The sequence below is a fragment of the Hibiscus syriacus genome, unplaced genomic scaffold (assembly GCF_006381635.1).
Source record: "Hibiscus syriacus cultivar Baekdansim isolate YM2019G1 unplaced genomic scaffold, ASM638163v2 tig00004779_pilon, whole genome shotgun sequence".
Classification (NCBI taxonomy): Eukaryota; Viridiplantae; Streptophyta; class Magnoliopsida; order Malvales; family Malvaceae; genus Hibiscus; species Hibiscus syriacus.
In genome coordinates, this window is record NW_024062030.1 from 698,141 (window position 1) to 715,082 (window position 16,942).

General features: G+C 36.1%; 2 protein-coding genes across 2 annotated transcripts; one reads left to right on the forward strand and one right to left on the reverse strand.

Annotated features, from left to right (window-relative positions):
- Nucleotides 1-1,081: 1,081 nt before the first annotated feature.
- Nucleotides 1,082-7,129, forward strand: LOC120198689 (probable galacturonosyltransferase 7). The gene is made up of 9 exons (XM_039199968.1): nucleotides 1,082-1,536; nucleotides 1,726-1,757; nucleotides 1,913-1,972; nucleotides 3,779-3,860; nucleotides 3,957-4,006; nucleotides 4,097-4,386; nucleotides 5,181-5,532; nucleotides 5,622-6,167; nucleotides 6,363-7,129. The coding sequence occupies exons 1-9, from the start codon at nucleotides 1,398-1,400 to the stop codon at nucleotides 6,627-6,629; spliced, it is 1,818 nt and encodes a 605-aa protein (XP_039055899.1). The 5' UTR covers nucleotides 1,082-1,397; the 3' UTR covers nucleotides 6,630-7,129.
- A 1,296-nt stretch (nucleotides 7,130-8,425) lies between these two features.
- LOC120198690 (protein SCARECROW-like) lies at nucleotides 8,426-11,576 on the reverse strand. The gene is made up of 2 exons (XM_039199969.1): nucleotides 9,752-11,576; nucleotides 8,426-8,897 (listed from the first exon to the last, which is right to left on the reverse strand). Exons 1-2 carry the CDS (start codon nucleotides 11,533-11,535, stop codon nucleotides 8,426-8,428), a joined length of 2,256 nt encoding a protein of 751 aa, XP_039055900.1. The 5' UTR covers nucleotides 11,536-11,576.
- Nucleotides 11,577-16,942: the final 5,366 nt, after the last annotated feature.

A 16,942-nucleotide genomic window follows, 5' to 3' on the forward strand; every position in this document is an offset into this window, starting at 1 on the left:
ATGGCTCTTCTCTTGGACTTTATGCCTATAAACATAGCAGAAGCAGAAGCAGATAGGGATGGCAAAAAAACTTGAACTCGGCGGGAAAAATCAAAAATTGAATTAAACGGGTTGGGTTTGGGGACGGAGAAAAACCGTTTATGCTAAACGGGGACGGGTTTGGTAATCCCTATCCCGATTACTCGACCTAATAAATATTAAAAATAATAATTATATATATATAATATTAATAAATTTAATTTAAATTAAAAAATACATATAATATTTATGTATTTAATTTAAATATATATACCCGGCCTGATACCCGGCCCGATACCCGTTTAAATAACCGTTTATGCTAAACGAAGATACTCGTTTCCCCGTGATTTTCCCCGATTACCCGATGGGGATCCCGTTTAAATTCCCGTGATTTTTTAAGCAGAAACGGGTACGATTTTTTTAAATGGGAACGTGGATGGGAGACCAATACCCAGCCCGAACCCGACCCGTTGCCATCCCCAGAAGCAGAAGATTATGGACCAGATCTTCATATTAGGTTTAAAGGACAATGAATGACATTTTCTACCAACAAACAATTTACAGCTTACTGTTCCCACTCTACTTCTACTAGTACTGCTAGATCGTAGTATATGTTTATTATAAATGTAATCTGAGATCTACATCTTCAGGATTTAATCTGATTGACTAGATGATGTCGGGTGGAGTTTATATTCTAAGATGTGCTTTGATACTTAGTACAAGTAAAATTTTGTTCTAATTAAATTTTTAAAGGATAAATTAGTCATAATCTCTAACTAATTTGTATTCAGTTATCTATTTGGGCTGATAAGTTGAAGCAACAACTTTCTCCTTATTTAACAAACATACAAGTTTAAAATTAGGGTCGTACATACATGGTAACATCGCCATCAAATACAGATTATAAAAGGGAGATAATGGTGGCAAATGTGGTAATGTACATCTCCCACGTACAGCTAGTTTCGTCGCCACTTGTCATTGACATTGCGCCAACACCCCCCCCCCCTCTTTTGCTGCACTGAGTGAGTATCTCTTATATTTTGAAAACTCGAGCCTATTTGGGCCTATTATTACAGTTGGTACTAATGCGATGCGTACACGAGACTGACGAGTGACGAGGAAGATTCAGCAACCGTAGCACCACCGGCTTAATCTCAACCACAAATCACAAGAGAAGCTGCCACAGATACAGGAATCTCAATAATAGCGGTTTCCGTTAGCCGTTAGAGAGCGGAGGCAACTGGATTGACGAAGAAAAGCAGCTGCCTTGCCATGTCTCTGCATCTCCACTGAAATTCGTAAATAATATCGTTATTTTGTCCAATTTTCCAAATTACAACAAGAATCATCGCAGCATTGAAGGTGAGGAAAGGAAGGAAATGAAAGGTGGTGGTGGAGTTGGTCCCGCGAAGCGGCGATGGAGAGGTCTGGCCTTTGGCGTTCTCTTCCTTGTGGTCTTATCAATGCTGGTTCACCTTGGATTCTTGCTTGGCCTACACAATGGATTTCACTCTCCAGGTGCCTTTTATCAAATCTATTATCCTTTTAGAATTGTTTCCTACTAGGTCATTGTATGCAATCGTGAGTCGGATTTGTAGATCTAGATTTCACTCAGTCTTTTTCTTTAGCAATTTGAACCAGATCTCTAATTGTACTCACTCATCTATGTTCTACTCGTTTTCATTTGCGCTTTATCTATGCCTGCAGGGTTTGTGCCTCTTCCACACAATTCACCTTCGGTAAGTAGTTTATTTTTCCTGATTCTAATGCAAATGCATTATTTAATCCAGAAAATAATGAAACATCAAGTTAAAGTAGTAAATGAGCTAATCAATTTTTATCTTCCGATGAAACTATTTAGTCGTAATAATCAGTGCTTTGAATTTTCTTATAGGGGGATCGTACAAGACATGTAGATAACCTTGTGAGAAAATTAGGACCTACTCTACCTAAGGTTGGTTTTTCATGATGCTCCTTAATGTGTGTATTGTTTCTGAAATATGATGCTTTGAATTTTTAGCATATATAATTGGTGTTGATGAAGCTTGAGTTTTTTTTTTTGCTACAGAATTATAAGATGATGGTCAAGTTGCTATATTCTTGTGCTAGCTGTAGATTGTTTGGGGATATACATTTATAGAGACTGATTTGCAGAAAATTTGGACATGTTTTCTTTTGGCTTAAGTACTGAAAATTAGTCTCTTACCAATTACTGAGGCTTAAGACAAAAAATACATGCAGGCATCTAAACTTCTAGTTTCAAAATTTACCTATCCCCTGTCCTCGCACAATTTCCTTTTTCATCAAGACTATAGATGCTATGGTCAAGGAACCGATGTAGCACTGGTATTATTATATTGTGTTCTGTAATCCATGAATGATACTAAGAGAAGTGAGTATGGAAAATGAAGTTAAATCCTTGTTCAGTTAATTTGAGACAGATAAGACAAGGTAGAATAGAACCTTTTTTCACCACTTGATTGGTATCTTTATTGTGTAAGGACAAAATGAAATGAACAAACTTTTTAACCGTATGATCAAGAACCTCAATATTTCAGTCATATTTCAAATAAAATAGATTTATGTTTGGTTCTCTATTCGAAAAGAAAATAAGAATGAATGGGAGTTCAATAAAGGTGAAAGACAATATGATGTCATTGAATTGTGCAGAGAAAGTATTTTCTAATTTTGGTGAGAGCTTGCATCTCATATTATGACGCTGTAACTTCATTGCTTATCATTGTTCTTCACCCAAGTTCTTTCAAAGTCTCACTTGAATTGAAATTTCACATGCCAAAAAGTTCATGAAGAGTCTTTCATTTTTGTTCATGTTACACTTCTATTTCAAACTAATCACTGGCTCTTTTTTTTATCTTTGATAACTATTAATGCCTAAACAAAAGAATCTAAGCAAAGATGAAACAAAGAATTAAATGTATTGGTTTGGGGCAAAACCAAGATATACTGAATTCCATAAATGGAATCCCAACAGAAGAACTGTAAGTTTATCATTTTATCTAAGACTTGCTTATGCTTAAAGTATGGGTTAGGCCATACCAACCTTTTTGAAACCCAATATTCAGGGTCAATTTAGAGCTTTTTGCTCAATGGGCAGGAAATAAGAATTTTTTTTTTCAAATCAAACAGCATAATGAGCAAAAACTATGATTTGGCGTATTAACTCTGGGTAGAGATTCTTTACTTTGCTTCTAGTGTCTGAAATTTTGATTCATCTAATAATTTGGAGAAATTTAAATTTTGCAGCCATTAGTAGTAGTGTCTGCCATATTCTGCATCTGTTGGGTGTGAAGATAAAAATATATGGCCTAAGGGTACATCTATATTTTCTGGTATATTCTCTTGGGTTTGTGCTAAAAAACTTGTGGTTAATCATATGTTCCCTAATTATTTGGGATTAAGAGATTGGATAAAAACTCATTTTGTAGTCTACATCATTTTAGTAGTTGATCCCCTAATTTTTGTCACTTACGCATTAACACATGTTTGTAGTAGCATCTCCTCCTTTTATCCATTAATTTGTAATCTAATGTGAATACCTTAACCTGTTTTTACAGTTAGCAATTAACCACCTTAATAATAGTGCTGAACTTTTATGTGTTATGTTATTAAGGTACACATATTCCAAGTGCCTTGTGACTCCTGATTAGGCTCTCAAAATTACCTCTTTTGTGTTCGTTTGATCATGATTATATGTCATGTTCAGTCATGTTCGCTTTTAACTCTCTTTATTTCACTTTAGGATATTCTTAAACACATTGTACATGAAGCTAAAAATGAAACCAGCAGTACAAATGCCACACGTAAAAGTCAGAAGAAGAAAGGTATGGTTGAGCTCGGTTTTCTTAACTGTGCCTTTAATAATTAACCATTTCCTTATATTAAATTTTGGTTGGAACATTTTTTTTAATATTCAACAGGTATTCCAATTCCGCCTCAAGTTGTGCTGCAACCACTCAGCAATAAGAATGTATGCATTTTCTCAAAAGTTTGTTACATGCTATTTAGTAAATTCTTTTAGTACTATATAGCATCTCTAAATAATTTGACTCTCTCGCAGATTAGTAAAGATAGTGGTAAAGCAGGAATTAAAGGTGGCATTGATGTAAGTGTGGGATTATGTGAGTTGAAATATGGGAGCTACTGCATTTGGAAAGAAGAAAATAGGGAAGACATGAAAGATTCCACAATGAAGAAATTGAAGGACCAGCTTTTTGTAGCCAGGGCATATTTTCCCAGTGTTGCAAAAATGCCAGCCCAGAACAAGTTGTCTCGAGAACTGAAACTAAATATTCAAGAACTAGAGCGTGTCCTTAGTGAAAGTACTACAGATGCGGATCTTCCTCCAGGGTAAGTTATGGTGCGTCATTCACTACATAGAATTCCATGAATAAGACCAACTACTCCCGGTTTGATACCATGAGGATACTGATTCATTTACTAACTAGAAATGTTAGTTTGCAATGAAATGCTGTACTCCATTTCAATTTGAAATTCCACTATAGAATGAAGCTTTAGGAATGAGGTAATTGTCCTTCCCAACTTTTACCCTTCAAGTGCTGGAAAAACTAGAGGAGCCACCTTAAGTTAGTATTTCACCAAAAGGAAACATTGGAAAAATGTATTTTCATTTAGGGAAACTGGACATTTTATTGAATCCGGGAATAGTAAAAAATGGACATTAAGTTTTACACAGATGCAATATATGGACAATTTGTTCTTTTGTAGTCAGATCTGTTTGTTCATTTTCTCTCCTTTATGCTGCTTTTGTCCTGATGCAGGAGTAGAGGCTCTATCTTGTAGCTTACTTAGATCAATCTTTTAGTAATTGGGTGCCATATCTTGCCTTATATTTTAATGCCATATGTGCCATATCTAGATTTTACGATAGGCAGTTTAACTGAAATTGTTATTAGGAATTCTCAATTAGCGGCCTAAATATCATTCTGGCTTGTCATGCAGTTTTCTTCCACCATCAACCCCCACCCAAAAAAAAAAGCTCTCTCTCTCTCTCCCCTAAGTCAGTCCTTTTGGTAGATTGGTTGAGTAAATAGCGGTCACAGTAATCTTGTGTTCTTTTGAATCACCAGAATGTTTATATTTGATGCTTCAGCACCAAGTCTATTTTATTTGGTTCGTATCAGGATTCAAAAGAAGTCGGAAAGAATAGAAGCTACAATAGCCAGAGCCAAATCAGTCACTGCAGATTGTAATAATGTTGACAAGAAATTGAGACAAATATTTGACCTAACCGAGGATGAAGCTAATTTCCACATGAAGCAGAGTGCCTTCCTCTACCAACTTGCAGTCCAGACGATGCCCAAGAGCCATCACTGCCTGTATATGAGACTAACTGTAGAATATTTCAAAGACGATTCATTCAATAAAGAGCTGACAGAAAAATTCTATGATCCAACATTACAACACTATGTTATATTCTCAAGTAACGTCATTGCATCATCAGTTGTAATAAACTCAACTGTTATGCATGCAAAGGTGTGTTTTAGTCTTTCTTTGATATCATTTCATTGTTCTACGTCAGAATTTTAGCGGCGGGACTGACTGGTTATCCTGCAATATTTCAGGACAGTACGAACCAGGTTTTTCACGTGCTGACTGATGGACAGAATTACTATGCAATGAAATACTGGTTCCTCAGGAATACATTCAAGGATGCTGTGGTTCAGGTGTTGAATATTGAACAGCTTATTCTGGATTACTCCGATAAAACAACTCTATCTCACCTGAACTCACCTCTGGAGTTTCGAGTTTCCTTTCACAACAGTGGTAAAACACCAGCAATGCATAATAGAACACAATACATATCCATTTTTTCTCATTCTCATTATCTTCTTCCCGGGGTATTCAAACACTTGGAAAAAGTAGTGGTTTTGGACGATGATGTTGTTGTCCGGCAAGACTTGTCAACACTCTGGAAACTTAACATGGGACAGAAACCGATGGGTGCTGTCCAAATTTGCTCTGTGAGATTGGGTCAGCTGAAGAGTTATTTGGGAAAAAGCAGCTTCAACGAAAATTCATGCTCGTGGATGTCTGGATTGAACGTAATTGATCTGGTCAGGTGGAGAGAGCTAGGCATTTCTGAAACCTACTGGGAGTTGGTGAAAAAGGTCAGTGAATGTTACGTAGATAATATCTCATATCAGTTCAATTACATTTGCAACACTGTTTAAAAATGACATTAATTTTGCACGACTGTACTCAACCTCTAACCTAAATCCATTTGACATAGAACGATGCAGAGCTGCAATAATTAAACTAGGAAAACTCACAGCGTTGACTTTCATTTCTTACGGTGACAACAGGTGAGCGTGAAGGAGGAATCATCTGTTCTGGCAAGCATGCTTACTTTTCAGGACCTAATCTACGCTCTTGACAGCGAGTGGATTATATCAGGCCTTGGGCACGACTATGGGATTAGTATTCAAAGCATCAAGAAAGCTTCAGTGTTGCACTATAATGGAAATATGAAACCTTGGCTTGAGCTGGGAATTCCCAAATATAAGGTTTACTGGAAGAAATTTCTGAACCGTGAAAATCATTTTCTGAATGAATGCAATGTAAATCCATAATAAGCCAGTGGTGGGGTTGACACTTCGAATCCTTGGAAAATTTGAGGGCCGGTGAGAATTCCGACACCGAGCTATAGAGTTTTGAAGGGTATTAGCTAGCAACAAAAAGTGTAGCTGCGATGACCTCGAAGGGTGCAATATATATGTATGTATTCTGAAACTTTCAGTAAATAAAAGAAAGGACTCCAAAACCTCTGGGGGTGGCTACAGTTGATAGGGGAAGATGGATTTGGGGTATTGAAGTGATTGTTGAAGAATACACACAGAGAGAGTGAACATTCATTATCTGCCTTTGTGAATTAACATACATAGAGAAGGGCTTGATTTGCATCTGTTCCAAGGGTTTTCAATTTCAATGGCCATTCTCAGTTCAAGAAAATACATGCATCCATGGTTGCTGACTTGCTGGTGGCAACTGAATGTGGTATTACTATTATGCCCTTCATTTTTTTCTTTTTTCTTTTTGGATTTTACTATTTCATTATTATTTTTTGTCTATTTCACTAATTAACCCTTCAATTAGAGAACATTACACGTTTAAACATATTTCACCTTACTGTCTCTCTAGGTTGTAGCAATAGTAACAATACCAACCGAACTAACACTCGTCGGATTACCGCGCATTGAATGATATTTGTAAGTGAAGAGAGGAGAAATGGGTAAAATGGCATTTTTGAATTTTGGCAAAAACATGGTTGTCGTTTTGCCACACATAGTATCATGTTCTAAATGTGTTTCGGTTTATAGATGGAAAGGTTGAAACAGCAATAAGGGGGGTAGTGAGACTTGTCATGCAGATAATAGTCAAAAGGGTGCCATAATTGGGAACTACGGGTTAAGAGAATGTGTGCACATGTTTTCCTGCCCTTTTTCTTAATAAACTTTTTACATCTTCCATCAATTGTCAATTGTCTAACCAATGGATCTTACTCGTTTGACAATTATGACTACAATTATCGTTTCTTTTCAACTCGTTGATTGTTTCTGGTTTGACAATTGAACCTATTTTTAAGCCAAAGTGAGCAGGTTAGAACATTTTATAACCTTTGGTGTTTTCTACATCTTTTCTAAATAAGAAAACAAGGTTGAAACGCCTATCTCCATTTATTTAGTTGTTGTCATGTGCATTCCATTTTACATCATGAAATGATAAAGCATAGGATCAATGCTTGAATGGTAAAAAGTTCGATGTTTTTAATGAAAATAATAATAAGAATTTTGTAATGAATGAAATAAATTTCAATTTTTTTCTCTAATTTAGGGATCCGATTCATTAAAGAGTCCAAACTCTAATGTGCCATTTGTAAACATACACAAGTATAAAAGCAATTAAAGATCGAATAAAATTACCTCCAGTTATTATTCCAAGAACGAAATGTCAAAAATAGATGCTTCATTGTTGCATGTTGAATTTAACTCGATGAGATAAAAATTATGTTAAAAATCCTCCAAGCACTCGAGAAATTTTAGTAGGTGAAATAAAATTAGAATGGTGGAGGGGAAGCCTCATATGTTTTCGTTCACTAATAGCTTGAATTGAAAGCAGTAATAAATACTACTACTAATTACTAAACTAAACAAACAACGACCTCTCTGATTCATTTAGCAAAAGAGAAAAACCATATGGTAATCTCATAATAATAATACAAAATGTGAACGTAAAGGGGCACAACAGAGTGGATCCCTTCAAGCATTAGCACCGTTAACAAGTTAAAGACATACAAACATATAAATGGCCAAAGGGCAGAGAAAATTAAGAAGAAACATAGTGGGAAAAAAAAAAAGGAGAAAACAAGCTAGCGGTGTAGCGTCGTGGCAGCAGCGGCGGTAGTGGTCGCATGAAAGGGTTTCCAAGCAGAAGCGGTAAGCAAACAAAGGTCTTTCCAGCCGAGCTTGAGTGCACCGTTGTCTTCAACCAGGGTGTAACCGTCGGAGGGGAACATTCCCAAGAGCAACGTGGCCTGTGTGACGGCGTTACCGGCAAGGGAGATTGGCTTGAACCCCGCTTGCTGCAGCTTCTCCCTCCAGTTATGGAACTTGACCTCCTCGCTGGTCCTGGAAGGGCCACCTAGTGCAAGCACGTTTCGTATCTCTTTCGAAAGTAGCTGCTGCTCCACCACGTGCCGCTCCTCGCTCTCCTCGCCGTAGCTTGCTCCGAGTGAATCGAACAGGGCGGAGTAATAATGTATGGCTTCCACAAACCTTCCCAAGAATGACCCGCCGTGGCTCAAGTCTTGTTCTACTACCGTCACTACTTTGGGCGCCAATCTGAATCCCAAACACACGTTGGTATTATATTCATCATCAACACAACAGCTCTTGTTAGGTCATATATATTCATCGATTAATTGCTAATGTTATTATTATTACAATACTTTACATTATATATATATATACATCAACGCTATTCTAAATTTTTAAATGTTATAAATTAAGATAATTAAAATTTTAATCATTAAATTAACAACCTGAAAACAAAATTTATGTTAAATTACAAATTATTAATTTTAATCAAATTATAGCATTTTAAATTCTAATATTCTTAAATTGAGTTATTGAATTATACTAATTTCATTGCATAATTTTAGTGTTAGACATTACATAACAAATAACAGTAGACGAACTTCATACAAAATTACGGGAAAAATACTTTAAAAAGATCACAGGCATAGAGAAATTCAATGTAATATCAAAATAACAAGGTACTGCTGGCCTTTGTCACCTACTAAAACTTCGTAAGTAATCTTAATTTCTATAATCTATTTACGTGGTTAATTACTTAATAAGGAAAAATATATTAAATTACAAAAAAAAATCTTCAATAAGTAAATAACATGATGAATTAACTGTTTAATAAAAGTTGTAATTTATGCTAAATTATATACAAAACACCGCTTAAAATGACAGAGATTTTGTCACAAGGACAGGCCAGTTATATGCTTCAGACATTGAATACATGCAAACAAAATAGCTTCTATTTATGTGAGTGATCCCAGAAGAAGACATGAGTGTGTGTGTGTATGCATGATCCTCCGGCCTTAATGTATGTGTATAATCATAATGAATGTGCATTAATCATGTAATTATGAAACTTCAAATATAAATCGTAAAATGTTAATCACCTCTGAAGCAGCCATAGCATATTGGTATCAGAACCAGTAATATCGTAGAGCGAGTGCTGCAACCAGTGAACCGCCACTGCCTCCGTCTTGCTGATGTTGAGCCTGTCGGCTTCCAAGTTCCCCACCTTATCAGCTACCGGGCAAAATTCGAAAGGAATCCCCAGTTTGTCTGCAAAATCAGATAAACGTTTACCGGTAGCTTCCAGGGCCTCTAAGGAGGCTCCTAGCCCCGTGAGACGGATGTGCGGTGGCCCGCCATGTCTCGAAGCAAGAATGTGAAACAGTCCAGGCCATTGCAAGCCTTGCATTATGTCAAGATCTATAATGTGCACTCTCTCCTCCCTCTCGAACGCTTCTTGTATGGCTTGATTTGCTGTAAAATGGGAGAACTTAACGAATGGACTTATCCCATTGAACACCTGAAAAGCTGACACCATCTTTTGAGTATGGCTCGCCGGAATCGACGGAAGTCCACCGCATATTCCCAGACACGAACTGACCAGCCTCGCGGAGATAGCCTCCGAGAAATACGCTGCCACGCGCTGAGCCGACGTTCCATACGGCGTCGACAGTTGCGAGAGCTCTAACAGCATCCTATTTGCATCCTCGAAGTTATTATCCGAAACCGCCTCGGCGCATTGGAGTAGCAACGTCAAGAGGTGCAACCCTTCTTCATCTCTCTTCTGTTGCCGTAGCTCCTCTTTCCGGTCTCTACTGCCGCATGCTTGGACTGCTTGAACGGTGGACGTCGGCGTCGAAGTCGTTGTCTTCTCGACTGGGGAAGCGTTTTCTTGTACCAACGGCTGCTCCTCGGCAAGGTGGTGTTGGTTTAACGATGGAACCGGCGGTGTAGTCGTTGCCGATGGGCTACTGCTAATCTCATTGTTAGAAGATATCGGAACTGGTGTTATTCCCCAACTGAAGTATTGATTCATAGCACCGGAATCGGTGAAGGAGCAATTAGGAAGATTATCTACGGCGGAATCCAAGGTAAGCGTCAACCCAGAGGAGCCTTGTTGTTGACCATGGTGCCTCGGCAACGTTACCTCCGGCAGATGCAATGACGGCGCCTCCTTTCTCCTCCGTTCAAGTGGATCCATTAAAGAACGGAGCCTGTATTCGAGTAGAGCAGCGAGGTTCGGGTTGCAAGGGTAAATAATATCCCGCACGTTGTGAATAAGCTGAGGAATGGAAACATTAGCTGAGGTGTGGATAAGGTCCCGTATAACGCCATCTATCCACGCCGTCGCCGAATTATCATCCATAGAATTCGAGATCGGAGTTAAAGAAACAGGGACGGAATTATTCGCGGACGCGGCGGTAACAGCGGCGGAAATGTTGGCGTTTCCGTTTCGATTTCGGTCTGTTGGTGGAAACAAAGGCAAACCCGAGAACACACACACGGCGGGAGGCCGAGGACTAGAGGAGGAGACGGTGTCGACGACAGCAGAAAAATTAGAGGGTGTTGTAGATAAAAGAGCAGGTGGCCCGGCTGACGTCAAGGCGGAGAAATTATGAGAATTGATAATAGTAGTATTATTATCCATACTCATAGTGGAGCAGTTGAAGAGTGGATTAGGGTTATTAGCCGCCATGAAAGAGCACGCCATGTTGTTATCGGAAGAATCAAGATGAGTCCGGCGAGGGAACCTCTGGTTATCGGCAATCTCAGAAGCAATTCTCTTCCTCATGGCGCTGCTTCTCACTGGGTTTTCTTCGTTGATGTTGATGATATTGTTTCTTCTACCTCTTCCATTCTCACCTACCAAATCACAAGCTGCCATTAACAACAAGGAAATCACTCTTCAAATCCTCATCTAAACAAAAAACAGACAGATCTCCGCTGCAAGAAGTACGATATATATTGATGATAATGACAATCCAAGCAGAAAATGGTACGAGAACAAGGACAGCAGCTTTAGGATTCCTCTAAACAAGATAGCTAGCACGACATCTCATGGAAGATGAATACTTTAATGCATGTAACGGCGTTGGAGAAAAAGAAATGGAGAAATCAAGTGTGGAGGGTTTGAAGAAGAAGGAGAATGGTTGTGGGGTTGGGTGCATGAATTTACTGTCACTGCCAAAATGGATAATCAATTATTGTTATCATTCAATTACTAAACTATAATTAATATTTGATTTTGTCTAAAATATACGATCTTATTTTGAAAAACAAATTTTATTAAAAATCAATTACTTTCAAATTTATATTCTCATAAAATTTGTAAAAATCAAAATCAAATCGAGAAAATCAAATTCAATTGATTGAATATAAACATTAAAATTTGGGGCATTAAATTATGTGTGTATAATATATGTATATTTATCTTATATACTCGGTTAGTAGAGCACAAGGCTCTTAACATTGTGGTCGTGGGATCGAGTCCCACAGAGGGCAATTCATAATGGAGGTCTTCCACAGAAGCTGCTCTCAATCTGGCGTTAGAGACAACCTACTACTCTACCTCCCCTTATCCCATTACATATGAGAATAGGGTCAGTTAATTTTATGTTTTAAAAAAATAATTGAATTGATATACATACACATACCAATATCTATCAATATTAGAGAAAATTATTAATTTATTTGTTGCATTATTTTCGCATCTTTTTCTATATCAATATCTCGAGAAGATATCAATTTAATGAAGGCCTAAAAGGAATATTTTCGAACATAGAATCTTACCTCTCTAAAGAAAACCATGATCTTTTGATATAACATCTTACATGTCCTTTGTGACATGTTAGAATCAACTGACAGTTGATCATAATAACCAGGTCTATCTGTTCTGTCAACTTATGAATAATCGTCATATTGAATATTATTATTCAATATTGATTTGAAAAATAAAATCTAACAATCAATTCGTACATTAATATTGAAAATATTGCATTCAACAGGTTTGGACTTCATTTTCAATTGTTTAGAGTCTTTCTCTATATTTGAGATTAAACTTTTTATATAATATAAACTAAAATAAAATTATATTTCGAAAGATTTAGACCAGAGATCAAATTGACTAGACTTTTTATTCTCGATTTAATCATAAATAAAAATAAAAATAGTTTAAAAACTCATACAAAAGAAGAAAAAAAAAAACAAAAAGAGGGGCATTTTATTAAAATATATATAGTTTTTTTTATATTGAAAGTATTTTCAACTTGAACTGAATAATATTTGGGAACATAAAATTTACTATTAGAGCATAAAAGGCCAACAACACTTTGGAAAATTATTGAAAAACAAAAGAGTGTTATTATACCATCTAACTATGTAGCACGAACCTAATGACTTTAGTGGTAAAAAATTGTTATTATTTTTTGAAGTCTCGGGTTCGAGCACTAGGGATGGTAGGGGTACAATCGTTCAATGTCAACGGTTGAGAATTATCTTTAAACATATATTACCTTGTATTTACTCTAATATTTACTATTTTTAAAGAAAATCATACTGAAATTTTATAGATAATATTATTGAAAAATAATTTAAATTATAAAACAAACATAGAAGGTAAAGAATTACAAAGAAAAACAATTGAGTAGTAATGTTACTCTTCCATTTTTACTATACCACTCGGTTATTTTTCTATATACAAAACCAGGTTACATTTTTGTGCGGGTAAAGTATGTATAATCCCTTAATAGATACAAATAGTCAACGAAACTTTTACACATCGAAAAGTGGCAAGATTACTGTAGGGTAGACTGTCATTTTTTTGTTTCCCTTCCTCGTTATAACTTATAAGGGTAAAATTAAAAATTCCTCACATATTTTACTGTCAAAATTATTCTTTTAAAGATAGTGATTTGAATAGTAACATAGAAAAATTCACAGAGAAGTGGTAATTTTTTATACGACTTGGGAAAGACACAAAGAGCACTTTTCGTCTTTTGTCATTTTTTCGTGTGTCGTATGCACCCATAGACGCTCATGCATTCCCTATGTAATGGAAAAAACGTTCAACCTTCGTGAAGACGTCAAGTGTTCCATGTGTCTCCCATTAAACACAATACAAATCATCTCATTTGAGAATTAGATTATGGCACATATATTGTCACTATTTATATTTTCCTCTCTAAAGTTTCATCCGTGTCTGAAAGAATCATGACAACAATATTTTTGAAATGAGATCTGATTTGACTCGGTTTTAAATTTAATCTAATTTTTTTAATGAATATCGAACACAGAAAAAAGAATCCAAAAACAAGAGATAAGAGGAATAGGAAAGGATAGAAACAGCAACTGCATTAGACAACAAGAATACATATATCAAATTAATGGGTCATGATAGAGGCGTATATGGAAAAGTAAAGTTAAGAAGATTAAGGTTAGCAAGTAAAAGACAGTGGGAGAGCACTGTGGTCGAGGTGGGGAGTAGAGCTGCTTTCAAACCCCAAACCGCAACCCTAGTGTTTGACATATATCATATAGAAAGATGCAGCATTTCTTATTTTTTCCACCTACTTTCTGCCATACCCTAAACCCAATGAATATTATTACATTATAATACTAACAATTCCTTGCAGCTCTATGCCAACACACATATACTCATCCATATACACCATATGCATACATGACTATGCTACCTACTGATACCTTCCTACTAATATAATAAAGGAATTAAGTAATACAAACTTTCATCTTTTAGTTTTTGTGTGAACTATACTAAATATCACTGGACATTAGATTGTATATTGATTTTACTAGTAACTTTCAGTTACTTCAAATTTAGTAGTGAACTTTACTTTGACATTCAATGTAAGCATTGAGTCATTCAATCGTTAATGGTGTGAAACTTTAGTTTATATATCAATTTGATTATTTTCGGTCAATCTTCGTCTATCATACCAATAATAAAGCTTTCCTATTTCACTCATATTTATTCTCCTATGATTGTTTTCCCCCCTATGAAATTCAGTTAAAATAAACGGAACTCTATCTAAGTGTTCGGCTATCTAATGCTTTGATCTCCTTCAAGGACCTTCCGATGATACTAGTTTCGAGGTATGTTCATCTTCTTAAAAGAATACTTATCATTGTTTGAATTTTCTTGTAAATATCGTACGATGACGAAGAATGATTAACTAACAATGACCAAATTGATAATCAAATTAAAGTATAATGACTAAAATTGAAGCGTTTTAAAGTTCGATAACAAAATCCATATACAAAATAAAGCTCCAAGCCAGCATCAAACTATCATATCACCCGACTGTGAATGATATAACAATTTACTTACATCAAACCCAAAACTAAAGTTGAAGTTAAAGCTTAATGGCCATAATTTTCTCTATATTATTAAACTTCGTTTTGAAGTGGAAGTGTGGGCTTGTTGAAGTGAATCCCCAGAGCCGAAGTAGGGTGGGAGTTAGCGTAATATAGGAAAGGTGCAGTGGTAGGATGAAGGATCCAAATCCTTGAAAAGTTGAATGTACACTTCCAACCAACCAAAAAAGCAAACATAACGCATTACGAGAACCCCATTAAATAGAATATGGAGATTTGTATTTGGGGGGGAAGATTGAGGCCAACAGTGGTAGCCAGCACCGGCTAGTTTTGGCTTCTAAAAGTTTAATGTCTTTTAGGGGGAGATGATGTCCTTTACTACAACTTCAACACGTGAGATGGCACATTCCCCCACTCTTCCTCTGCTTCAAATATCCCACCCTCTTGAGTCTTTTTCTTACCGCAACTTCATTCTTTGTTTTTCCATTTCTTATTTTACTTTTTATAACCATTTAGTTTAATCCAACATCTTTATTTTATGTGATGTTTATCTCGTCTCTTAATCATGATATCGAGGGCATGATTCGACTCATGAAATTGACAAAAAAATAATAATAATCAGTTTCTATACAGTTTAAATTGATAAAATGACACCCTCAGATAATTCGACTTGATTCTATATAGTTTGATCGATTTTTCAATTGGACATATGGCTTTGTTGGTTATTTCATTCAAATTCAGTCATATTGGTTTAGAATATAAAAATTGGTCTGTTATTATTTATAGATTAGTCAGTTTAGTTGAAAAATTGACCAAAAAACAAATTGCTTATACTTAATTAACACAATATTAATACTTTGAGGATTTAATTAGAATGTTTAGGAATTTAAGAATTGATTTTGAAGTCTAGCACTAGTTTAAGGACTTTTATTAGAATTAACCTTGTTTTTTTGTTTTGACCGTGACCCAACGGTTAATTTCTTTTTTCCCTTTTGTCTCCATTGCTGCTCAAAATCCCACGCCGGAAAATAAGAGAAAAAGGTGGGTTTGGGCAATGCCATGCCACCTTTAATTCCATATGCACAGCTAAAGAACAAGCAGCAGAAGCTGAAGATGGGTATCCATCTGTACTTGATTCGCAACATAAACAAATACGACCCTTCGCGTTGACAATCAAATTTATTTAGCTTGTCAACCTACAATTTACTATTACGACCCTACGCACCGACACTTACAAGAAGAGAATTATTATAAAACCTCTCAATAAAGATTGAGAGAATGATATGGGCAATTCTTCATCACTCTTCTCTCTTCTATCTTCTATCTTCTATCTTCTGATGGAGAAAAGATATTGACAACGACCAATACCCGTTCTTCCATTAATTGTAATTCTCCACTCAAATCAAAAGGGGTGAACTATCTATAACCGACATAAACAAAGTATTCCATCAAATAACTAAAAATAAATAAAAGTACCAAATCAGGAACCATAGTTTTACCACCAAAGTACAAGCAAAAAATCACAAGATGGGTATCCAATCCATATGTACTTAATTTACCACACAAACAATGTCAAAAACGTTTTTAAACAATCCCTTTGATAGCCTGATTGACAAGTTCGACTGTTTTGCTGAACAAAAACAACAAGCGTTGATGGGATTGGAGTTTACCCATGTGTAATGAGTATCCAATGATGAATGACACACCGTTATTATTCTCTTATTAGGATGCCTAGAAGCTAAGGGAGGAAATTATTAATTGATATTTTGAAATTTAGAAGGTTGTTGGCAGAATTTTGTGGGTGTCTTGTGGTGTGAAACAGAAGACAGGGGGATTGGATTTCAAAGGTGTGGGCGGAGTGGAGTTCGTATCTTGCTTGTTGGGTTCGGCAATGACACCCAGAGGAGGCAGGACTAGGACACTTGAGAGACACGCATGGTCATTTCAAACACCAAAAGTAG